The sequence below is a fragment of the Phocoena sinus genome, chromosome 5 (assembly GCF_008692025.1).
Source record: "Phocoena sinus isolate mPhoSin1 chromosome 5, mPhoSin1.pri, whole genome shotgun sequence".
Lineage (NCBI taxonomy): Eukaryota > Metazoa > Chordata > Mammalia > Artiodactyla > Phocoenidae > Phocoena > Phocoena sinus.
Window position 1 is genome coordinate 125,881,797 of NC_045767.1, and position 25,649 is coordinate 125,907,445.

A 25,649-nucleotide genomic window follows, 5' to 3' on the forward strand; every position below is an offset into this window, starting at 1 on the left:
AGCAGTCTGCGCTGAAGTGCCGTGTCATCCACCTGCTACTCCCTGGGGAACAGTTCAACTGCAGAAATGTCACGTTAAGGTTTTGTGCTTTGTTGTCTTTCTTTTTTTAAACACGACACAACTTTGGCTTTTCGGATACGGAACACTTCTTTTGCTGTTGTGGAGTTCCCTCTTGCTGTATCTGCTATGCAATTCCTTTTCTAGAAAACCCCTGCGGAGGCTTGCTCTCTGGGGTCCTGTCCGTGTTCCCCGTGTGCTGGAAGTGAGGGATGCCGGCTCTGGCTGTGTCTCTCCTCTCTCCCTGGCTGTCTCTCCCCATTTTCCTGCAGTCCCTCGGTTTGTAAATTTGCCTGCATTTATCCTGTCAGCCAACATGTACAAAATGTAAAAGAATTTTTAAACAGGTAATAAATTATATTTATAAGCAACAGAGTCCCACCTCCCTTGTTTCTTCACAGGAAAGCCCTCTGTGTGAAGAGTCACGTGGTGTTCCCTTAATAGGACAGAAAAGCTCTTGGATTCTGCACAGACAGTGATCCCAACGTCCCTCGGGCCAGGATGAGGTTCTAGAACGGTGCTTCTCAAGCATCTCCACACACTTGAGTCACGGGAGGAGCTTTACCAAACACAGCTGCCTGGATCTCACCCTCAGAGAACCTGACTTCGTGGGTCTGGGGTGTGGTCTGGGTGTTGGGAGTGTTTTAAGCCCCCAGGTTAGCAGTTATGGGGGGACCGGGTCTGGGGACTGCTGTCAGAGGTGCTGGGGAGTTGGGAAGAAAGCAAGTGGGAGGCCAGACTCTCAGAGACTCGATTTTAAATGAAGTCTGCACAGAGAGAATGGACTTGTGGTTGCCAAGGGGGAGAGGGGGAGGCGGAGGGGTGGCCTGGGAGTTTGGGATTAGCAGATGCAGACTGGTATACTATACAGGACGGATACACAGCAAGGTCCTATTGTATAGCACAGGGAACTGCATTCAACATCCTGTGATAGGGGAGGACCTTAAGAATGGCAGAGGAAGAAGATGTGGAGATCACCTTCCTCCCAACAAATACATCAGAAATACATCTACACGTGGAAAACTCCTACAAAACACCTACTGAATGCTGGCAGAAGACCTCAGACCTCCCAAAAGGCAAGAAACTCCCCACATACCTGGGTAGGGCAAAAGAAAAAAGACAAAATAGGGATGGGACCTGCACCAGTGGGAGGGAGCTGTGAAGGAGGAAAGGTTTCCACACACTACGAAGCCCCTTCACGGGCGGAGACAGCAGGTGGCGGAGGGGAAGCTTCGGAGCCGAGGAGGAGAAAACAGCAACAGGGGTGCAGAGGGCAAAGCGGAGAGATTCCCGCCCAGAGGAACAGGGCCGACCAGCACTCACCAGCCCGAGAGGCTTGTCTGCTCACCTGCCAGGGCGGGCGGGGCTGGGAGCTGAGGCTCCGGCTTTTTTCGGAGGTCAGATCCCAAGGAGAGGACTGGGGTTGGCTGCGTGAACACAGCCTGAAGGGGCTAGTGCACCACAGCTAGCCGGGAGGGAGTCCGGGGAAAAGTCTTGAGCTGCCGAAGAGGCAAGAGACCATTGTTTCGGGGTGCGCGAGGAGAGGGGATTCAGAGCAGCACCTAAACGAGCTCCAGAGACGGGCATGAGCCGCGGCTATCATTACAGACACCACAGACAAGCATGAGACGCTAAGGCTGCTGCTGCCGCCACCAAGAAGCCTGTGTGCAAGCACAGGTCACTGTCCACACGCCCCTTCCGGGGAGCCTGTGCAGCCCGCCACTGCCAGGGTCCCGGGATCCAGGGTCAACTCCTCCAGGAGAACGCATGGCACGCCTCAGGCTGGTGCAACATCACGCTGGCCTCTGCCGCTGCAGGCTCGCCCAGCATCTGTACCCCTCCCTGCCCGCCCCCCCCCACGCCTGAGTGAGCCAGAGCCCCCGAATCAGCTGTTACTTTAACCCCGTCCTGTCTGAGCAAAGAACAGACACATGCAGAGGCGGGGCCAAATCCAAAGCTGAACCCCAGGAACTGTGCGAACAAAGAAGAGAAAGGGAAATCTCTCCCAGCAGCCTCAGAAGCAGCGGATTAAATCTCCACAATCAACTTGATGTAGCCTGCATCTGTGGAATACATGAATAGACAACGAATCATCCCAAATTGAGGTGGCAGACTGTGGGAGCACCTGTAGACTTGGGGTTTGCTGTCTGCACCTAATTTGTCTCTGGCTTTGTGTTTATCTTCGTTTAGTATTTAGAGTTTATCATCATTGGTAGATTTGTTTATTGATTTGGTTGCTCTTTTAAAATATATATATTTTTTTCCTTTTTCTCTTTTTGTGAGCGTGTATCTGTATGCTTCTTTGAGTGATTTTGTCTCTATAGGTTTGCTTTTACTATTTGTCCTAGGCTTCTATCTGTTTTTTATTAGCATAGTTTTTAGTGCTTGTTATCATTGGTGGATTTGTTTATTGGTTTGGTTGCTGTCTTTTTTTTTAATTACTTTTTTATTTTTTTAATAATTTATTTTTTATTTGAACAACTTTATTTTATTTTATTTCTTTCTCCCTTTTCTTCTGAGCCATGTGGCTGACAGGGTCTTGGTGTACTGGCCAGGTGTCAGGCACGAGCCTCTGGGGTGGGAGAGCTGAGTTCAGGATGTTGGTCCACTGGAGACCTCCCGAACCCTCATAATATCAATGGACAAGAGATCTCCTTCTCAACACTAAGAACCAGCTCCACTCAACAACCAGCACACTACAGTGCTAGACACCCCATGCCAAACAACTAGCAAGACAGGAACACAACCCCACCCATGATGCAGAGAAAGCTATCGACAAAATTCAACACCCATTTATGATAAAAACCCTCCAGAAAGTAGGCATAGAGGGAACTTACCTCAACCTCATGAAGGCCATATATGACAAACAGCCAACATCATTCTCAATGGTAAAAAACTGAAACCATTTCCACTAAGATCAGGAAAAAGACAAGGTTGCCCACTCTCACCACTATTATTCAACATAGTTTTGGAAGTTTTAGCCACAGCAATCAGAGAAGGCAAACAAATAAAAGGAATCCAAATTGGAAAAGAAGAAGTAAAACTGTCACTGTTTACAGGTGACATGATACTATACATAGAGAATCCTAAAGATGCTACCAGAAAGCTACTAGAGCTAATCAATGAATTTAGTAAAGTAGCAGGATACAAAATTAATGCACAGAAATCTCTAGCATTCCTATACACTAATGATGAAAAACCTGAAAGAGATTAAGGAATCACTCCCATTTACCACTGCAACAAAAAGAATAAAATACCTAGGAATAAACCTACCTAAGGAGACAAAAGACCTGTATGCAGAAAACTATAGGACACTCATGAAAGAAAGTAAAGATGATACAAACAGATGGCGAGATATACCATGTTCTTGGATTAGAAGAATCAACATTGTGAGAATGACTATACTACCCAAAGCAATCTACAGATTCAATGCAATCCCTGCCAAACTACCACTGGCATTTTTCACAGAAGTAGAACAAAAAATTTCACAATTTGTATGGAAACACAAAAGACCCCGAATAGCCAAAGCAGTCTTGAGGGAAAAAAACGGAGCTGGAGGAATCAGGCTCCCTGACTTCAGACTATACTACAAAGCTACAGTAATCATGACAGTATGGTACCGGCACAAAAACAGAAATATAGATCAACGGAACAGGATAGAAAGCCCAGAGATAAACCCACGCACATATGGTCACCGTATCTTTGATAAAGGAGGCAAGAATATACAATGGAGAAAAGACAGCCTCTTCAATAAGTGGTGCTGGGAAAAGTGGACAGCTACATGTAAAAGAATGAAATTAGAACACTGCCTAACACCATACACAAAAATAAACGCAAAATGGGTTAAAGACCTAAATGTAAGGCCAGACACTATAAAACTCTTAGAGGAAAACATAGGTAGAACACTGTATGACATAAATCACAGCAAGATCCTTTATGACCCACCTCCTAGAGAAATGGAAATTAAAACAAAAATAAACAAATGGGACCTAATGAAACTTAAAAACTTTTGCACAGCAAAGGAAACCATAAACGAGATGAAAAGACAACCCTCAGAATGGGAGAAAATATTTGCAGATGAAGCAACTGACAAAAGATTAATCTCCAAAATTTACAAGCAGCTCATGCAGCTCAATATCAAAAAAACAAACAACCCAATCCAAGTATGGGCAGAAGACCAAAACAGACATTTCTCCAAAGCAGATATACAGATTGCCAACAAACACAGGAAAGGATGCTCAAATCAGTAATCATTAGAGAAATGCAAATGAAAACTACAATGAGGTATCACCTCACACCAGTCAGAATGGCCATCAGCAAAAAGTCTACAAACCATAAATCCTGGAGAGGGTGTGGAGAAAAGGGAACCCTCTTGCACTGTTGGTGGGAATGTAAATTGATATAGCCACTATGGAGAACAGTATGGAGGTTCCTTAAAAAACTAAAAATAGAACTACCATATGACCCAGAAATCCCACTACTGGGCATATACCCTGAGAAAACCATAATTCAAAAAGAGTCATGTACCACAGTGTTCATCGCAGCTCTATTTACAATAGCCAGGACATGGAAGCAACCTAAGTGTCCATCGACAGATGAATGGATAAAGAAGATGTGGCACATATATACAATGGAATATTACTCAGTCATAAAAAGAAACGAAACTGAGTTATTTGTAGTGGGGTGGATGGACCTAGAGTCTGTCATACAGAGTGACGTAAATCAGAAAGAGAAAAACAAATACCGCATGCTAACACATATATATGGAATCAAAAAAAAAAAAGGTTCTGATGAACCTAGGGGCAGGACAGGAATAAATATGCAGACCTAGAGAATGAACTTGAGGACACAGGGAGGGGGAAGGGTAAGCTGGGACGAAGTAAGAGTGGCATGGACATATATACATTACCAAACGTGAAATAGATAGCTAGTGGAAAGCAGCCGTATAGCGCAGGGAGATCAGCTCAGTGCTTTGTGACCGCCTGGAGGGGTGGGATAGGGAGGGTGGGGGGGCAGACGCAAGAGGGAGGGGATATGGGGATATATGTGTACATATAGCTGATTCACTGTGTTATAAAGCAGGAACTAACAGAGCAATGTAAAGCAATTATATTCCAATAAAGATGTTAAAAAATGTATACCCTGTGATAAACCATAATGGAAAAGAATATGAAAAAATATATGTATAACTGAGTCACTTTGCTGTACAGCAGAAATTAACACACCATTGTAAATCAACTGTACTTCAACAAAATTTAAAAAGATAAGTAAATCAAGTCTGCCAACAGCTGCACTAGTAGGTAGGAAATGAAAGGGAAGGATGCCCAGAGCTACAGCGAATGCCCGGCAGAGCTGCTCAACCTGCCGGAGCACAGCCAGCCACTGCCTCAGGGTGATGAACACGGGAGCAACTCGGCTGTGCGAGGAGAGCTCTGAGGCAGCCCTCTCCTAATGAAGGAGCTGAGCTGAGAAGCGCCTTTGATGGGAGGCTCCCGTCCCATCCCATCCCTCAGGCTTGAGCCAAAGAGCTTGGGAGCAGCCCTGAGGCACAGCCCCCCTGACTTAAGACTGATCCAAGACTGGGGTCGCAAAACCAGCTGTGGGTCAGGGCTGAGCAAGAGGTGGCGATGTGTACACTGGAACCAGTTTAAAACAGAAGGGAGAAGTGGGTCCTATGGCTGAGAATTTAACTCCATTAAAAGAATGGAAACGCGGTAGAGAACAAAATGGTACCGCGCACAGAAAGCACATGGCAGCAGAGACTCAGCCACCACCATCCCTCGAACCTTGCTTTGGAGCACTGGTGGCCGGCATTCCCGTCGGGAAGACCGCACTCAAGAAAGCACGCGCACATTTTCCGAGTCACGTCGCGGGTGGGAGGCTGCCCGGGCTCCTCTCGGGGGTACAGTCACTGGAGGGTTCAGGAGGGTGGCCGGGGCAAAGAACCCCCATCAGCCCCAGAGCTCCCTGTAGCCGGTTACAACCACCACCGGCGGGGGGAATTACTCTGCAGGAAGAGAAGTCCTTCTGAGAGCAGGGTCACCTGTACTTTGCTGCTGTGACAAGAAGGAACAACCAAGCTTGCAACTTAAAAGTGAGCAGAGCAGGAGAAGATGCTGTTCGCCTCAGCTGGGATTTACTATCTCTCTGCCTTTGAGTCCCGGGAAAGCCCACAGCATAGAGAAGTGGGGTGCAGAGAGGGCAGGAGAGGTGTCACCCCACTCCCACCACTGCAAACTCTGGCTTGTTTTAAACGTTGCCATCTTTACATCCTGTAAAACTAACGTCAGCGAGGGAAAGCAGCATTTATGAGCACCTGCTGTGGAGCTGGTGCGGGGCCATCACATTCTTCACACGTTCACCTCGCTTGCTCCTCCTAAGAGCTCTGGGAGGTGGGAATTTTGTCCCAATTTACTCGGGAGAAGATTGGGGCTCAGACTATGTTCTTCCACAGAACTGAGATGGTGAAAACCATGAGATGGGAGTTAAATCGATCTGAATCCCAATGCTGGGATGAATTCTCTTGGCGTAAATGCAGCTGGCTAAACACAGCCAATCACACAAAAACTTCAGAGTCCCTGGTAACTGAGATGCAAGCCCGCCTGTAGTCTCTGCGCCCAAACAACTCTGGATTTCCTCTCTCCTAATCGTCTCCAGTGGATGCCCTCAAAACCAAACTTTGTTCTCTGCCCACCAGGATTCCCAGTCCATGGACAAACAACCTAGCAAGTTCCCTCTCCCTCTGCAGAGGGTTTTCTCTTCTCCAGGGGCCACTGACTCAGAAACAACAGCAACAACTGAGTTGTTCCGCACCCCACGTACCTCACAGCTGGGAAGAAGGATGGAGTCTTTCTCCTACGGCTGTGCTCCTTCCAGGCTGCTGCCCCTGCACGGAACCCCACTCCTTTGTACGTCAGGCCATCAGGCCCCACCAGCCTCTGTCTCCACTCTCTGCCCCTCACTGACTGCCCCTCATTCCCCTGCAGCCCGGAGAACCCTGCCTCACAATCTTCATGTCATTAGACTGCCACCATCCTGGGAGGCTTCAAAGTCCCCAGAGACAGATCCAGTGGCCTGGCTTTTGGGTTCCTCTTTCATCACCAATAATCTTATCCACTAATAAATCTGCCCACCCCTGTGATCACACCTTCAGCCTGTCCTTGATCTTGCTACTCCCTCTTTGAAATCTTGATTCTGAACACAGACCCTTTCTCAGTGACCGCTATCGCACCATCTCGACCCCAGCATGGTTCCCTGTCCTCTGACCTTGTTTCTTTGGGCCTATCAGCCGCCTCTTCTTTAATCCCCCTCCTTCCTCTGGACCACATCAGCCATCACCTTGATGATGATAATTCTGATTTTCCATGACTCATGGATGCATATGCCAGGTAACCTTGAATGAATCCAGTAGCCGCAGTCTCCATGCCTACATTGGGCTGCTGATAGAAAAACAAAATCATAAAATTACAGAGAAGAGTAGCACAAGGAATTTGTAATAATAGCTAATAGTAATTGAGCGTTAGTTGAATGCTTACCTCATGCTTGGTGCATGGATTATTTCATTTCATCTTCAGAACCACTCCATGAAGTAGAGATTAATATTATTCCCACCTTCAAGGGGAAGAAACTGAGTCTTCGAGAGGGCACAACATGCCTACCGTCACAGAGTGGAGAGAATGAGGGAGCCCGGGTTCCCGTGCGGGCTGTACGGTGGTCCAGGGGCCACACCTTGGCCACTAAGCCACAGTTAGCATCATCCATCTTAACAGGGCCCTCGGCGTTGCCTGTAGCCATCCGGCTGTGATATCCTACGATGCAATTTTAGACCTTGTCACCAGCTTTTCTACCTTTCCTCCCACTCTCAACAGATGACCGTGCCTCCTAATTACAGAGAAAACAGGAGACATCAGACCGTTCGTCTTGCTCTCCTGCCACCAGATATACACACTTACCTGCAACGCTCTCCATGGCTGCCTTTCCTGCCTGCTACAATGTGAAATTTTTAAAGAGGAAAAAACGCACAACTATAAGATAACAGACGTGTTCTTTCCAAGGGGAGAATGAAACCATTTTATTCCGGGGGAATGTTAAAAACAAAGCCATATACAATTTGTAACAAATACAATACAATTGTTTGTTCCCTAGTCCTGAATAATTACAGTATATACAAATTCAATAAGGCACTGGTTCCCCAAAAGAACACAAATGAGTCTTCTTTTGAAACAGACAGACAACAAAATCCCGTATATATTCTAACTTTTCTCCAAAAAATATGGCATTGTTTTTCTGGTTTGTTTTACAAAAGGAATGATAACTGCTAAACTGGGTCACTTGACGCCTTCTTTCATTTCCACGGCTATGTGGCTAAGTTTTCTAAGGAGATATAACTACAGAATTATTCAAGTTTTAAAAAACTGTACTTCTTTCAGTGCCTTTCACCTACAAAGAAGAACCAGAACAGACCAACAACATAAAACACTAAGTTCTAATGAACAGGCATGACTGCAGAAACGTGAAAGTCGGTCATGACTCAGGACTTGCTCTACCTGACTACACAGCAATTGAAATGTGTCAGAGAATTCCCTGTAAATAAAATCTTAGCGTGTTTTCTGAGAAGCTTTGTTTTGAGGATAAAAAGAATGGTCGCTAGTGACTCCTGAGCTGTGCTTTCCAGGGGGTCAAAGGCCGGGCTCCTCACACACAATGTTCATAGCACTGCCGCCTGTGATGTAACAGTCTACACCTTTTATAAATAAATATTACGTTTCATTTAGTACTTTATCCTCTATAATATTTTACGCTCTAATCCACATAATGGAGTTGTGTCAGACTCCAAACTGAACATAATATTTATATATACATATATATTTATATAATATATACAGACATACATAAACTATAAAACCAAACATCTTAGCATACAAAACTTATATTAGCCAACAAGTAGTATTTTAGGATTCCTTTGCAGGGAAAAGATTAGAAGAAAATTTTAGGCTTTGAAATAGTCCTAAAAGTAAGCATCAACTACATTATTTCCAGGTTCCCACTCTTCTGTTGAAAGACAAAACGAAAAATTAAATTCACTTCTGAGCTACCAAAAATTTAAAAATCAAAATGAGTTATTTGGAAGTGAGTAGGTAGTCTCTTTAAGAACAATTTAATATTCCCTAAGCAAGGTGGATTTTGGTAAGATACAAGGAAAACTCTATTCATAAGTAAATTCTTGTTTCATTGAAAGACTATAGTAACTAAATGGGTCTTTTTAAGTATCTCTGGAATAATTTTTAAATGTTCATAGTGAGTAAATCAGGTTGGGGATTAGAAAGTAAGCTAGTCATTCTTCTAAAGCAACCAAACACATAATAGAGAAGAAATTTGGATACTATTTTAATCTCTTCCCATTCTTCACAGGAACCAACACCTCCCTAGAAATCTAGTTTCCTTTGAAATCATCACCTCTCCACAATGTATTCTGATTTGAAGTTATCCATGTATAAGAACTTACCTAAACTTACATTTTTACCTAAGAGATAAGCCCAGCATCACTTAAATTTAGGGAAAATCAAGAAACACGAACATGTCCCCACTGAACGGACATAAATGTTTACTTATTTGTTTCGTAGACAATCTGATTAGAGGCACTGAGGTTTCTCTCCCAGGCTCAGATGACTATCACGCTTAGCTCTAGCTACATACTCCTTCTAAGCTATCAAAAAGAATACGATTTGACGCAAGAGAAAGGAACCTTTACACTGCTATTGAGGTTATCTTAATATCAATAAAAGCAGCATTCTGATTATGTTTGGAACCAACTGTTTTTAATCTTTGAAAAATGCAGAAACCTTTTTCGTATTCAAGGATTAAGGAAATATTCTTTCTTTGTTACAAAGGAGATGTGGTTATGAAGCACTGGGGAGTGAGTGCTGAATACAGAAACTGTTTCTCCTCATGCTTCTCCCAAACCGTAAGCACAGCTCACAGCTGGTCTCTGCTCTAGGATGCTTTTCTGGAGGAACAACTCACCAGTGCAAGCCCACTTCAGAAGTGAGGAAAATGTTTTCTCATTTTTAATGCAGCTGTCACATTTCCAAAACCCTCCATCCTTCAGCCACCAAGTGGTGAAATGAAAATGTGTTATAAAACACTGCCCCCTGGAGTATTCTGGAAGGAACATCTTTTTTCTTTTTAAAGGGCTGGGCAAGTGGGTACTTTCCAGTTCTTTACTAAACACTACAGAATTTCTAAGAAGCAAAAGAAAACCACAGTCAGGAAGTAAATGAATAAAGTCGAGAGGGATGTGTACAATTTTAGCCTTTCTTAGGTTCCTGTTGCTAAGGAATACTGGCCCTGCCAATGATCTGACTCACGTTGCTCAAAAGTTAAAACCCCACGTGAGTGAATAGGTGAAAAGATGTTTTGCACAAGTGCCACAGAGAAGAAAAGATAATAAATTAAAAAGTGAATTGAACGTTATGAGAATAAAATAAACTGAGTCAGCATTCCTAAGATGTGAAGCTATCACATAAGATATTAAGATATACATATTCGATCCGTATCTATTCTAGAATAATAAATCACAGCAGCCGTAACATTCTGTGGCCTCCACTAGCATTCCTCTGCTGTCCCATTTGGAGGTTTTATTTATCTATTTAAAAATTAAAATTAGTTAAATTAACCTAACATATGTTTCCTCTCCTTCCCTTAACTCAGACACATAAAAGGCAGATAATAACAAAAAGAAACCATATTTGTCTGTACATAATAAGTTGTACATTGCATACATTTCCCCTTGTGCTTCTGTGAATGGCTCTTCCATGTACAGAAGAAACAAGCCATGTGCACCTGTACCCTCATCCCCTACCTTTCTGACACTATCTTCTCACAGCACAAGAGCAAAATATCTCTATTTTAAAGCGCCTTGTCTTCAACACAACTGATGGCAATTTTATACTTAATATTGATCCCTTCATTTGAGAGATCAAAAGCATGTATGGGTCAATTCTCTGCCCATAAAAAAAAAGCTTTGTTTGTGTTTAATGAAAAGGAAGGGACTTTACCGTGAAAGAAAAAGCATACCAGAATCCGAAACACAAAGCGGTTCTGAGGAATAGTGTCAACATTTACTTCTAACAGAGTCACATAAAACCTTCATTTGTTCCATATCCTATAAAGCTGCAAAAGGTCACCTGTAGGAATCCCCAAACGTGGTCCCAGACAGGTGACGCTTGTACCCGGGTGCATTCACATTGCTGCGGCCGCCCCGGTGCAGGCCTGGCCCGAGTGGTCTGAAGAGGCGCAGGGCGCAGGGGCTCTGAAGGTGAGTTCCATTCTGTTCTCCAACTTCACCGACTGCTGGTTGGCAGAGTGCAACAGAATTTTACCAATGGAAACATGTATTTTAATTTACCTTCCAGGAGAGTTTCTGGGAAGAATTTTGCTGTTATTATTTAAACTATTAGTATAAACCTTAAAACATCTACATTATTTGTTTTATTTTGGCAAAATTAAAGCATCTTTTGAAAAAAAAAAAAAAGGCAATCCCAAAATACAGGGCTTTCTTAGAAAGCAACATGCGTCATATCTTGAACAAGTTACCCAAACAGTTTCTCCCTCCTACAAACAGACACGATGAATCCGTGTTCCTGGGAACTTCTCTTTGTCCAAGCTGCTCCCTGAGAGGTGAGGCTAACCTTACTGGAAAGCAGGACGATGCTCACGGCTTGTACTGTGGGTGCTTCTGGAACATCTGCTCTGCCCACAAACAGAAGAGTATCTACTGGCTTTCTCCAGAGATGCTTATTTTTGCCCTCAATTCAGAGTTTAATGTCCTGGGACTCTGACATTTTGGCAAGTGTTTTCTTAACCCGCAGTGCTGTCAGTCTTGAAGCAGGATTGTGAGCCCAGCATTCTGTCATGAGTTTCCCCATCTGCCTTAGACACTGCGGGAAGGAAAAGGAAAACTGGAGTTAGAGAAATGTATTATCTGTAAGGTTGGCACTTGGTATTGGCTTTCAGTTTTGGGTTTCTGAAGTTTGAATATATATTTTTAAAGATACTCTTAAAACCACGGAGGCATAAAATTCCATAAAAATTCTTCTCTCATCATGCAAAGCTTAAATGATGAAAACAGATTTTCATGGCTTCCTTGTGATAGGAGCAAGCAGGTGGTTTTGCTGATTGTACAAGAGCGCCTCTGAAGTCAGATTAAACACACACAAAAATACCCAGGGAGTCTGTATTCCACTGCACACTCCCAGATTGTTTCTAACACCCGGTGAGCTCAAATCTTTTATCTAATTCCATACCATTCAAACAAACATGGTTATTCCTAAATCACAGCTGTCTGCTCTAATAACAGCATCACACTGTACCATTTGACAAGATTAGTGACCTGTGCACAGCCTCACTACAACTTTCTCCTGTGTTCTCCTGTGGTACATCAATTATTGGCCTTCCTGTTGAAAAGCACAATTTCACTTCATTAGAAATCCTCAGTGAAGGGATTCTGAGTAATACCAATGCCCATAACCACCTTCAAAATAATATAAATTCCAGCATTTCATAAAGCTTTCTGCACAGCTCACTGGAAAACATATGTATTATTTAGCATTTCAGTAACTGGCCACAAAACCAATGAACCAAAGATTATTTTGAAATGCATTTAACAGTGAAGAACTCATTTATAAACAGTGTTCTGTCCACTTATCTGCACTGACTTTGGTACATTTTTTTCAGGGATGCTTCAAACTCCTCTCTGAATGTTCCTGGACAGGTTTAGAGGCTCAGAGGGCAGGTGGGGCAGGAAAGGCAAGGCTGGCCGGCTCACTCCTTCCTCTGGGCAGCTCCTTGTTAGATCTGGTTAGGTTTCACCAGGACGGGCTCAGAGCCAGGCCAAATGTGGATTTTTCCCACAGCATTGCGTCATCCTTATTGACGAAGATCCACAGCACAGTCGGGCATCTCAACTAGGTCAACTTGTACCACTTCTGTGTATAGAAAACCGAATTCTTCAGATGCCCTACTTTTCTCTCATCAAAACGGGAGAATGCTGTACGTGAGTTTGTCATGGAGAAAATTCATGATGCTTTACAAACACATGTGCAGTTATATTTAACGGCCTTTATGCAAGTGTCAGGACATCACCAACAAATGAAATAATGTTATCGATTATGCAGGCTAAATGCTGACCCATTCAATGTATTTTGGAAGTGGCAAAATCAAAGAGGAGAAAGGAACAGACAATTTAACATACTGCGCTTAGCTCCATATAAATTACTGCCATGAGGCACCCTTACCATCACAGCAAAGAAAAAGAATTCCTGTGATAAATATTTGGAATTTTGGCAAAAGGAGAAAAGTCTGTTTTGACACTGGTCACAATCACATGGTGACCTACAGCCTCACCTCATCACTGCTCCACCGGTTGGGGAAGGAGGGACGCAGCTTCTTGATACACACGATCTCTCTCATGTCCTCATAAGAGGGATCGCTGGGCACTAGATCATGATAGGGAAGCTGATATTCTTCCACTATACCTGAAAATATGGTTTCATTAACGTTATTATTTTCTGTGAAGAGGAAATAAAAGTCTAACAAATAAACTATTCTCTAAGGAAAGTTCTATCGGTACCAAAGACAAGTTCAGGTTGAAAAACAGCAAAAACAAAAGCAAAACCAGCACCAACCTTGAAAACAATGTGCCCAAACGATACGATCTAATTTTTAAAAATGAAAAGAAAAAGCATAATGAAACATATTATATGCCTTCAAGCCTTTTTTCTAACTTCCAAAAGCTAAGTAAACAAGCATCTCAAGTTTACTTCTGATTTTATAAAGGCTCTTGTACTGTGCGCCAACGTTTTAAAATCTATATTAAATCTCGTTGCGAATTTGCCAGACACACCCCAAATGCATACTGCACAATATGTAACTATTTCTACTACTGCAGCATGCGTTTATGAACCTCATAATAAATCTGGCAGTGTATCCTACTTGAACGAAATGTCAGATTTACATTTTTTCTGCTTAATCATAAGAATGCATTTTTGCACATTTACAATTTAGAAAACTATACACACCTAAAAATATTAACCATGATTTTTTAGGTGCAATGACTGTCTGATTTTTCTTCTTTCAATTTCCTGCATCTATCTGAACTGTCTACAAGAAATATATCACTATTAGAAAAAAAAAATATGTAGTGTTGAAAGAACGGTTAAGAAATACAAAAGAATGTCATCTTTAAGGAAAGGTACTTAGCATGCTAAATTCTATCCCATTTCATTTCCCTAGTATCTAATTCCTACCTTTTTCCCTCTTGTCCTTTAAAATAGCAGGCTGCCTGTGTCTTCTTTCTGACATTATTTGAGTAACTCCTCACGGTAATTATAAGCAGCCTCTGTCCTCAGAGGATGCTGCTCTGAACAGTCTTTCCAGAGAACCATTTCTCCCTATCCTAAACCATCTTTTATAGAAATTTCATTGCTTTTTATCTAAACAGGATGATACTGTGGTGCTCCAAAGACAATGTGCTTCAAGGACAAAGGACAACCCTGCCTGAAAAAGTTTCAGCGTTACACCCCCTACCAGACTCTTAATCGCCCTCCCCACTATGTTGCCATGGTTACGAAATTCCTGAGCCCACCTAGGCGACGCCCACCTGGGCAACAGGACCTGTCCCAAATAAGGAAAGGCATATGCCCTGTTCCACTCCCACCCTATGGAAGGAAGGTACATGTGTCTCTACCAGTCAGTAAATGAAATTTTCACCTCGGACCATTCCTTTGTTTTCTGGCTATAAAAACTGATCAATAGCACATGTTTGGCTTGACTCTCCCAGACTACTAGGAAGTCTGCCCGCTGTTCTGGCGGCGACCCTTCCCTCTAAGAAATTCTATCTTCTTTACATTCTGCCTTGTGTCTGGAAATTCTTTTGCAACCTGCATTTGGACCATGACAGCTACCACCAGGTTGGAAGATAATACACTACATCATAAAATTCACTGAGGGTTTACTCTAAAAAAAATCTGGAGCCTGTATTATGTCCTTTCTTGTAAACTCAAACCCATTTATAATCATAAAGGACTAGAAGGTTCGACAGTTTTTTCAGACCATTCCAACTCACCATTTATTCTGTCCCCTGCTGAGATCACAGAGCATAATTATATGTATTATCTATGTTACTATTTCCTTCCACTGTGTGTCATCTCTACAGAAGATCATGAAAGCACAAGGTCTAATGGATAGGAGATGCTCACTTCATTCCCGTTCTTCCTCCTTTTCTAATTCTCAAGACAATGGCTCAGGAAACATCTTGAGAGAAAGGATGATGTCAATCTAATTTATCTCAAATTTCCCTCAGTGCCTAATGTTGGTGCCATTATCTGGATGGACTAATGCATGGATGGTGGGGTAGGTGCATATATGAAAACAGATATAGAGCCAACCACATAAAATTATCAACTGATCTAAGTCCGTCTTTGAACTCTAGGCCTTACTCCTTTCTCCTTACCATGCAATTAAGTTATCAAAATTTCCCATGTCTGCTGCCTTTGTGTGTGAAACTTCAAAACTTTCTTTTGCTTCCAAAGTTTGAAAGGCCTACAGCTGGATGTGTCTACTTCACCCAAAAGTACCTGGACTAGAAAGATGAGCCCCCAAACTTGCAGTATCTTCATAAAGGAAAGTGTTAGAGAATAGAATGTGTGTGCTTTGCCTGCCTGGAAGAGAAAAGAAACTCATTTATTGCGAGTCTACTATCTACCAGGCATGGAGGTAGGTATGTTATATAATTTATCTTATTAAATTCTCACAAACACATTTATGAGATAGCATTATTATACACACTTTACAGATGAGGAAAGTTGGCTTCGAAGGATTAAGTAGCTTGCCCAAGGCCATACAGTTGGTATGAGATAGAGCTGGGAATCTCTGACATCAATCTCATACATTTTAGTACCAAAGGTAACATTTTAGTACCTCTTGAACCTCCACAGGCAAAGACAGCCCTAGCAAGGCAATTAATATCCTGCTGTTTACATAAGGCTGGCTTTTTTTTTAAGCAGAGAATCATTTCTCCTTTATTCCGGTCCTCCTCAGGTTTTCAAATATAGGCCTCCTGTAGCCCTATTTGCTTTAGATGTTTAGGAAAACATAATTAGAAAAGTAATCTTGTACTTTACTACTCCTTTAACTTCTATAAACCTGTCAATAAAATAAGTGTAGGCATATTATTCAAAAATAGGCTCATTTATTCTTAATAAAGCATGAGATCATAATTATGATGGGAGATTTATAGAATATCTGGTTAGGAAAATTTTCCTACATACATTAACTTCCCTTTTGGACTAAAGACTTCTCTTACTTTAGAGGGAATGTGTTCTATTTTAAGAGGCACAGAATTCCCAGAGTGATTAGAAGGCACGACATCATTGAAGATGATCTTTCTACAAAAGTGTGAATGCCTGTTGATTTACTGTTTCTCCTTCCTATTTAAATATTAATCTAAATATGCGTTAAGTCTCTACCAACCAAAATGAAAATTCAAAACAATAGCTAACATGTATTGAGTGCTAGTTATACGCCAGGCAGTTTTCATTCTTTCTACAATCATTGAAACCTCACAACCATCTGAGGTAGATCCAATAATTCACCTCTTTCTGACAATAAAAAAACTGAAACAGAAAAATCTAGTAACCTGTCAAAGGTTCACAGATAATAAATGGCAGGTCCAAGAAAAGAATCCCCCTACTAGTTAAGTGCACGTTGCACTTTCACACTCTTGGACAAGCTCAACTTTTTGAGAACGTGAGGAACTAGCCGTCACGAGGAAAGGCAGCAGTGTCAAGGTTTCTGAACGAGCACAACCATGAGCAGAGGCATAAACAGGGCGCTTGATACTGAAGAGCCTGCAACTCAGCCCCTCCCCTACTCAAAAACAGATCATGCGGCAGTAAGCAAAATACTACAAGCAACAATGTTACCTCTGAATATTTAAGAATGTCTTCTTAGTCTTACTAGGGAATCCTTACGTTTGTAGAAAAGTTATCATGAACAATAATGATATTCTTATGCTTGAACTTCCTTTGGATACAAACTGATGTTTTCGAACTGCTTCATGAGGAAGTATTACAGAAAGTCAAGAAGTAGAGGGGCTCCACGACGGGTGCCCCGCCCTACATTTCTGTGTCTCCCTTCATCTGTGCACAGGAAGCCACAGGGAAAGCGTCACCGATGTTGGGGGTGGAGCCAGGAGGTTGGTGGGAAGAAGCTGGAAGGGGCAGGAGAGGGGGGTCTGACTTGATGGAGCAACTGCTGGAGGAAGAGCTCAAGAGAGAAAGGAGAAAACACATATGGTGGAAGGGGGTGATCTCTGAAAAGGCAAGAGGAAGCTCTGGAAGAGACGCATCAGTAGCTGGCGAAGGGAAGGAGGCAGTCAAAGATAATTCTAAGAGGTTAAACATCGTTTCCTGGGAGGACTGAGACTGCGTGAACAGAAATAAAGGGGAGAATCAAATCAAACCTGATTCTGTAAACAAGACGACTCTGATTTCTGATCAGAAAGAAAGGATTTGTAGTAGCTCCAACAGTATCACTGTCACTTACCTCCTGATACACATCTCCTAGCAACCTCCCACAGGATGAGTCCAAAACTGTACATGTCCGCCATGATGTAAGACTGAAAGTGATTTCTATTCAAGCTCTCATCCAACACTTCCGGAGGCATATAGCGTTTGGTGCCAACTCGAGTGTTGGGTGGTATGTCAACTTCATTCGTATCACTAAGGAAAAAGTAAAGCAAAGCACTATAAGCACTGAAGAGGACCAACAAATGACAGTCAAGGTGATTCCTGACCCAGGGCTTTAATGAAAGGTGGGAAAGGATATCCTTCCAGGGTTCCTTAAAAAATATTTCCTGCCAGAAGTTAAATATTCACAGGTAAAAACCCAATGTAGGTGATGTTCAATCAGAATGAAGCTGCCACATATAGGACAGCATTGCCACTAGATCAAATGTAAGCTCTCAATTATTGCTAAATATCTAAAAAATACCATCCTTCCCTTCATATTTTAGTAGCTTTGCTCTTAAAACTGGCAGGTGCACATGCCAATTTGGTTTGAGACAGTATTTCTTAAGCCAAGTGTTGGGAGGCTTTTATAGCTACAAACAAGTAAAAAGGGATGGGAGGAGAGGACCAACAAAGATTTGCAAATGTTTTATTTTGATAAGCAGAGACCTATAAAAGAGCTTTCTACTACCACTATTATTTCATAAACCGAATAACATGTATTTTTAATAACAAAAGGAAGTAACTGAATATAATATCTTTAGCTTTAAGAAAATTTCACAACATGATCCATTCATTATTATTCCCCACAGATGGGGAAGAAATTCCTGATGGAAGGACATCGATCTAGAGGCTGGCACACGGGAACCACGGCCTCGGTGCCGCGAGCTGGAGCCGGAGCTACGAACCCATGTTGCAAAGCTGCTGAACTATGATGACTCGAGAGGCTGACCATTAAATGAGAGGATGCGTGTGACATCGCTGCCAGTGTAGCACAACTCTAACAAGTCCCACAGCTCAACAGAAACTACTGGGACTGAGGGGTGAGGAGCCCCCATTTAGATGGACGACGAAACTATGAGACAGAAAAGGTCTTGTACAAAAACTCACAATTAAACTGAAGTTTGTGGAAAATCTCGGATAAACCTTCCTCTCTCCTGATTCCCAAGAAAGAGTTTTTCTTTTTCTTTTCATCACACTCCACTGACTCTCAAGCATTTTACATGTTCTTTTTCCTCAACGTGGAAAACAGTTGCGTAAGTCAAATATCACATTTATCATGCTGTGTCACAGACAACTGCAAACTTAGCAAAACACTAGTGGCTTTTGGGAAGAAAACCTCTGGGCCTGATCTTACCGCCTCAATCTCTGTCTTCTAAAACTCTGATATCTCAACACTGTTTACATTTACTAACACTTATAGAGCTTCATTCTTACGACCGTTTAAAATTCACTTCCAGCTAAAATCCTTAAGCTAAAGCTATTTCATCAGACGTGTCACTAGGATACTCATTAGGCCCCTTGGGATCTTCTAAAAGCAACAACTCTGAAGGAGCCTCTTTTCCTAAAATAAAAGTTAAAGTGGAAATTTTTTGAAATGAAAAAAAAAACTAACGAGCTGGTACTCCTTACCATCTGTAAACGTAGGTCTTAGTGCTCTGGGCTCTTTTCTAAGACTAGAAAGAGTTTAAAACGTGAATCACAGTATTTACCAGCAGGATACAATAGAAAAATGTCACCTGTGTACCTAAATAGTACATAGTAAGGAAGGCACATTGAGCAGAGAAGAGGCTTAATGATAACCATTAGATTTAAAAGATGCCACAAAGGCTCCATCTTCAACTATAAAGCGATTTCTCCCCTCTTCTACCACTGACACCTCTTACGTGAACACACAGTGGATATTTCATTAATATGCTATATGTGTGTGCTATAATTTATAATTTTGAATCATTAGAGAAAGACAGTGCTGGGATTGGATAGAGGATTCTGGGTTCTATGCAGAGAAACGAACATGGGGGTTTGCAGATGGAAAGAGGATGGTAAGGGGCCTAAATTACATTCCAGAACATGTCCTGGGAAGAGAAACCAAAAACAGTCCTAGCATGAGCCCTACAGGAGCGCATTTAAGCCAAAGACATACTCTGACCACAGGTGATAAAGATTTTAGGCAATTCCTTTCCGTTCTTACACTTAGGTCCTTAATGTTTTATTTGGATTCGGGAGGCCAGGAAGGGCTGATGGAATTCGTGACATGGAGACATCTATTGGAAAACTAAGGTAATTGGTATTCGATGATAACGGAATTAAGATTTGTGATGGGCAGACTATACATAGTTCTCTAAACTCTCATGCCCTCAAACGCTGAAAAAACATATAGTCAAAGATGTGGCTTGCCCATCAAAGGCCCCAAAACCAGTCCCTTACACAGACCATGTGTGCTTGGCACTGCACTGCTGTACCTCTTCAACCTTCCTCTCCCCATCCTAGGGGTTTCCCCACTAGTATCTGAATAAACATCTCCCCTGGGAGTATCTGAGTAAATATCTTCCCCCAGAAGAATCTGAATAAATATTCTCCCTTGTAGTATCTCAATAAATATCCATCTTCCACCCTAAGACAGTAAACTCCTCTGAGCTCTGAATAACTGTCATAATCATTTGTTATGTCCCTAAAGAGCACAGCCCCCTTCGTCTCCACTCACAGTGTTCCTTGCACATGGCAGATAAAGAATATACTTTAAATGAAAGAAGGAAAAGGCCTTTTTACAGTAAACTTCACTGTGGGTGATTTAAAGAGATATGTAAAAATCTCTGTAGAGCATAAAAGGAGACATTACAGGAAGATAAACTGAATTTTGTTAAGCAAATTAATTTTGTAACAGGTGACTATTACAAATAGTCACATGCAATGGCACATGCCTTTAGCACTATATTTAAAGAACATACTAACTATAAGTAATTCCCATCTGACATTACAAAGTATCAGATCCTCCAAGATACACAGTTCTGTCCCTTCTTCCCTCGGGAGGGTTTCTCTACTTGAAAGTAATTATACTGTATTTCTCTCCCAGGTCTTCAGTCACATCATCTTACCCGTCCTCAAATAAGGGCAGAGAAAAATGGAACTTGTATTAATCTTCAAGACCAAAAAGAGAAATTAAAGTGATTTAACACTCAGGCAGCAAGAGTAAAAGAAGAAAAAGAGACGGGAAGTAGAGTCAGACAGCGCAGAGCCTTGAGGCTAGGTACGGAGTCACTGAAGGAAAGGGCCAAGCAGAAGGGAGGAAGAAGAAAAGGCCAGGTTGCCTTCAGCTTTCCCTGCCTTACTTTTCCATGGAGGCCGGGAGGGCTGAGAGCCGATGTTGGCAAGAAAAGATGGATACAGCACAAGGGGGCCAGAGTCGGAGAAGAACTCTGAACCCACAACATAATTCCATGTGCCGCAGTGGCTACACGCACACATATGTGTGTAAACTGTCAAATCACATACAGGAAATATAAATGCCAACCAGGATACTGGTTACTTCTGGGTGGAAAAGGGAGGATAAAACAGGGAGGAGAATACAGAAGGGTTCTTTAACACTGGATTTCTTTTTTTAAAAAAAAAGACCAGACAAAAATAAGGCAAATTGTTAATATCATTCTTAAATTATTACATGAGTGACTCATTATTTTTTATATTATCTGTATGTTTAAAATATATTATAAATAAAAAGAACAGCAGGATGAGGACCAAGGAAAGTATACATGTCAAGGATTAAGGCACAGGTTAGAGGCACAAGGCTCTGAAGGTCAAAAGCCCTCTAAATAAACGGGACAAAAGTACAGAAAAGATACATTTCTACCATCAAAATGTGGGTGCTGCATTCACTGTAGAGGAAACACGATCTCTCTTCTCCTTTCCCATAGAGAAGGGATGGAAATATTTGCACAAAAGGGTCATGATTAAAGAACTGGGTTTAGAGAATTACAGGGGCACTGTTACCCAATCATGTTTTTACAACTAATACTTCTACTAGATCCAACAAGGCTTTTGTCCCTGTTAATGTGAGTACCACTAAGATACAGATTTAAGTGGAACTGGAAGAAAATAAAAGTAAAATTTGAATAAAATAAGTTAAGGGATGTAGAGTAAATTCCTCTCCAGGAAAAAACCTTGTGCTAGAATCATACTTTAATGGGTACTTTTCTTATGAACTTTAGAGACAGCAGGGCTGGGACAGGATAAAATAAAAATACCTAAAAACAGTCAGAGACCTTCAAGATGGCAGAAGATTAAGACGTGAAGATCACCTTCCTCCCCACAGATACATCAGAAATACATTTACACGTGGAACAACTCCTACAGAACACCTACTGAACGCTGGCAGAGGACCTCAGACCTCCCAAAAGGCAAGAAACCCCCCACATACCTGGGTAGTGCAAAAGAAACAAAGAAAAAACAGAGACAAAAGGATAGGGATGGCACCTGCACCAGTGGGAGGGAGCTGTGAAGGAGGAAAGGTTTCCACACACTAGGAGCCCCTTCGCTGGCGGAGACTGCCGGTGGCGGGGCGGGGAAGCTTCGGAGCCGCGGAGGAGAGCACAGCAGCAGGGCTGCGGAGGGCAAAACGGAGAGATTCCCGCACAGAGGATCGGTGCCGACCTGCACTCACCAGCCCCAGAGGTTTGTCTGCTCACCCTCTGGGGCGGGCGGGGGCTGGGAGCTGAGGTTCAGGCTTCGGTCTGAGCGCAGGGAGAGGACAGGGGTTGGTGGCGTGAACACAGCCTGCAGGGGGTTAGTGCGCCACGGCTAGGAGGGAGGGAGTCCGGGGAAAAGTCTGGACCTGCTGAAGAGGCAAGAGACTTTTAGAGCGCTGCTTAAAGGAGCTCCAGAGACGGGTGTGAGCCACGGCTATCAGCGCGGACCCCAGAGACAGGCATGAGACACTAAGGCTGCTGCGGCCGCCACCAAGAAGCCTGTGTGCGAGCACAGGTCACTATCCACACCCCCCTTCTGGGGAGCCTGTGCAGCCTGCCACTGCCAGGGTCCCGGGATCCAGGGACAACTTCCCCAGGAAAACGCACGGCCTGAGTGAGCCAGAGCCCCCGAATCAGCGGCTCCTTTAACCTCGTCCTGTCTGAGCGAAGAACAGACACCCTCAGGCGACCTACACCCAGAAGCGTGTCCAAATCCAAAGCTGAGCCCTGGGAGCTGTGCGAACAAAGAAGAGAGAGGTAAATCTCTTCCAGCAGCCTCAGGAGCAGCAGATTAAATCTCCACAGTCAACTTGATGTACCTGCATCTGTGGAATACCTGAATAGACAACGAATCATCCCAAAATTGAGGCAGTGAACTTAGGGAGCAACGATATTTTTTTTCCTTTTTCTCTTTTTGTGAGTATGTGTATGCTTCTGTGTGTGATTTCGTCTGTATAGCTTTGCTTTTACCATTTGCCCTAAGGTTCTGTCTGTCTGCTTTCTTTTTTTAGTATAGTTTTTAGCGTTTGTTATCATAGATGGATTTGTTTTTTGGTTTGGTTGCTCTTTTCTTTATTTTATAATTACTTTTTAATTTTAAATTTTTTTATTTTTTAATAACTTTATTTTATTTTTCTTTCTTTCTTTCTTCCTTTCTTTCTTTCTTTTTCTCTCCCTTTTCTTCTGAGCCATATGTCTGACAGGGTCTTTGTGCTCTGACCGGGTGTCAGGCCTGTGCCTCTGAGGTGGGAGACCCAAGTTCAGGACATTGGTCCACCAGAGACCTCCCAGCTCCACATAATATCAAACAGCAAGAGCTCTCCCAGACATCTCCATCTCAGTGCTAAGACCCAGCTCCACTCAAAGACCAGCAAGCTCCAGTGCTGGACACCCTATGCCAAACAACTAGCAAGACTGGAACACAACCCACCCATTAGCAGAGAGGCTTCATAAAATCATAATAAGGTCACAGACACCCAAAAACACACAACCGGATGTGGTCCTGCCCATCAGAAAGACAAGATCCAGACTCACCCACCAGAACAGAGGCACTACTCACCTCCACCAGGAAGCCTGCATAACCCACTGAATCAACCTTAGCCACGGGGGGCACAAACCAAAAACAACAGGAACTACGAACCTGCAGGCTGTGAAAAGGAGACCCCAAACACAGTAAGTTAAGCAAAATGAGAAGACAGAAAAACACACAGCAGATGAAGGAGCAAGGTAAAAACCCATAAGGCCAAACAAATGAAGAGGAAATAGGCAGTCTACCTGAAAAAGAATTCAGAATATTAATAGTAAAGATGATCCAAAATCGTGGAAACACAGTGGAGAAAATACAAGAAGCATTTAACAAGGACCTAGAAGAACTGAAGAGCAAACAAACAATGATGAACAACACAATAAATGAAATTTAAAATTCTCTAAAAAGAATCAATAGCAGAATAACTGAGGCAGAAGAACCGATAAGAGACCTGGAAGATAAAATAGTGGAAATAACTACTGCAGAGCAGAATAAAGAAAAAAGAATGAAAAGAACTGAGGACAGTCTCAGAGACCTCTGGGACAACATTAAACGCACCAACATTCGAATTATAGGGATGCCAGAAGAAGAAGAGAAAAAGAAAGGGACAGAGAAAATATTTGAAGAGATTACAGTTCAAAACTTTCCTAATATGGGAAAGGAAATAGTTAATCAAGTCCAGGAAGCACAGAGACGCCCACACAGGATAAATCCAAGGAGAAACACGCCAAGACACATATTAATCAAACTATCAAAAATTAAATACAAAGAAAAAGTATTAAAATCAGCAAGTGAAAAACAACAAATAATATACAAGGAAATCCCCATAAGGTTAAAACCTGATCTTTCAGAAGAAACTCTGCAAGCCAGAAGAGAGTGGCAGGACATATTTAAAGTGATAAAAGGCAAAAACCTACAACCAAGATTACTCTACCCAGCAAGGATCTCATTCAGATTTGATGGAGAAATTAAACCTTTACAGACAAGCGAAAGCTAAAAGAATTCAGCACCACCAAACGAGCTTTACAACAAATGCTAAAGGAACTACTCTAGGCAGGAAACACAAGAGAAGGAAAAGACCTACAATAACAAACCAAAACAATTAAGAATATGGTAATAAGAAAATACATATAGATAATTACCTTAAATGTAAATGGATTAAATGCTCCAACCAAAAGAAACAGACTGGCTGAATGGATACAAAAATGAGACCCGTACATATGCTGCCTACAAGAGACCCACTTCAGACCTAGGGACACATACAGACTGAATGTGAGGGGATGGAAAAAGACATTCCATGCAAATGGAAATCAAAAGAAAGCTGGGGCTTCCCTGGTGGTGCAGTGGTTGGGGGTCCGCCTGCCGATGCAAGGGATGTGGGTTCGTGCCCTGGTTGGGAGGATCCCACATGCCACGGAGCGGCTGGGCCCGTGGGCCATGGCCGCTGAGCCTGCGCATCCGGAACCTGTGCTCCTCAGCGGGAGGGGACGCAGCGGTGGGAGGCCCGCGTATCGCAAAAAAAAAATAAAAGAAAGTTGAAGTAGCAATTCTCCTATCACACAAAATAGACTTTAAAACAAATAGTATTACAAGAGACAAAGAAGGACACTACATAAGGATCAAGGGATCAATCCAAGAAGAAGATGTAAAAATTGTAAATATTTGTGCACCCAACATAGGAGCACCTCAATACATAAGGCAAATGCTAACAGCCATAAAAGGGGAAATTGAGAGTAACACAATCATAGTAGGGGACTTTTAACAGCCCACTTTCACCAACGGACAGATCATCCAAACTGAAAATAAATAAGGAAATACAAGATTTAAATGACACATTAAGCAAGATGCACTTAATTTATATTTATAGGACATTCCATCCATAAACAGAATACACTTTCTTCTCAAGTGCTCATGGAACATTCACCAGGATAGATCATATCTTGGGTAACAAATCAAGCCTCGGTAAATTTAAGAAAGTTGAAATCGTATCAAGTATCTTTCCTGACCACAACGCTACGAGGCTAGATATATCAATTA

General features: G+C 42.5%; 1 protein-coding gene across 7 annotated transcripts in view; it reads right to left on the bottom strand.

The window, feature by feature from the left end:
* Positions 1-8,113: 8,113 nt before the first annotated feature.
* The window catches only part of BMPR1B (bone morphogenetic protein receptor type 1B), a 423,330-nt gene continuing 405,794 nt past the window's right edge, over positions 8,114-25,649 (bottom strand). For 6 of the 7 annotated variants that reach the window (XM_032632927.1, XM_032632928.1, XM_032632930.1 and 3 more), the window contains 3 exons: positions 17,662-17,837; positions 13,462-13,592; positions 8,114-11,996 (listed from right to left, as the gene is read on the bottom strand). In XM_032632927.1, the coding sequence (XP_032488818.1) occupies positions 11,871-11,996; positions 13,462-13,592; positions 17,662-17,837 (433 nt within the window). In that variant the 3' untranslated portion in view covers positions 8,114-11,870. The remainder of the gene's footprint in view (positions 11,997-13,461; positions 13,593-17,661; positions 17,838-25,649) is intronic. The other variant, XM_032632933.1, reaches the window with a different exon arrangement.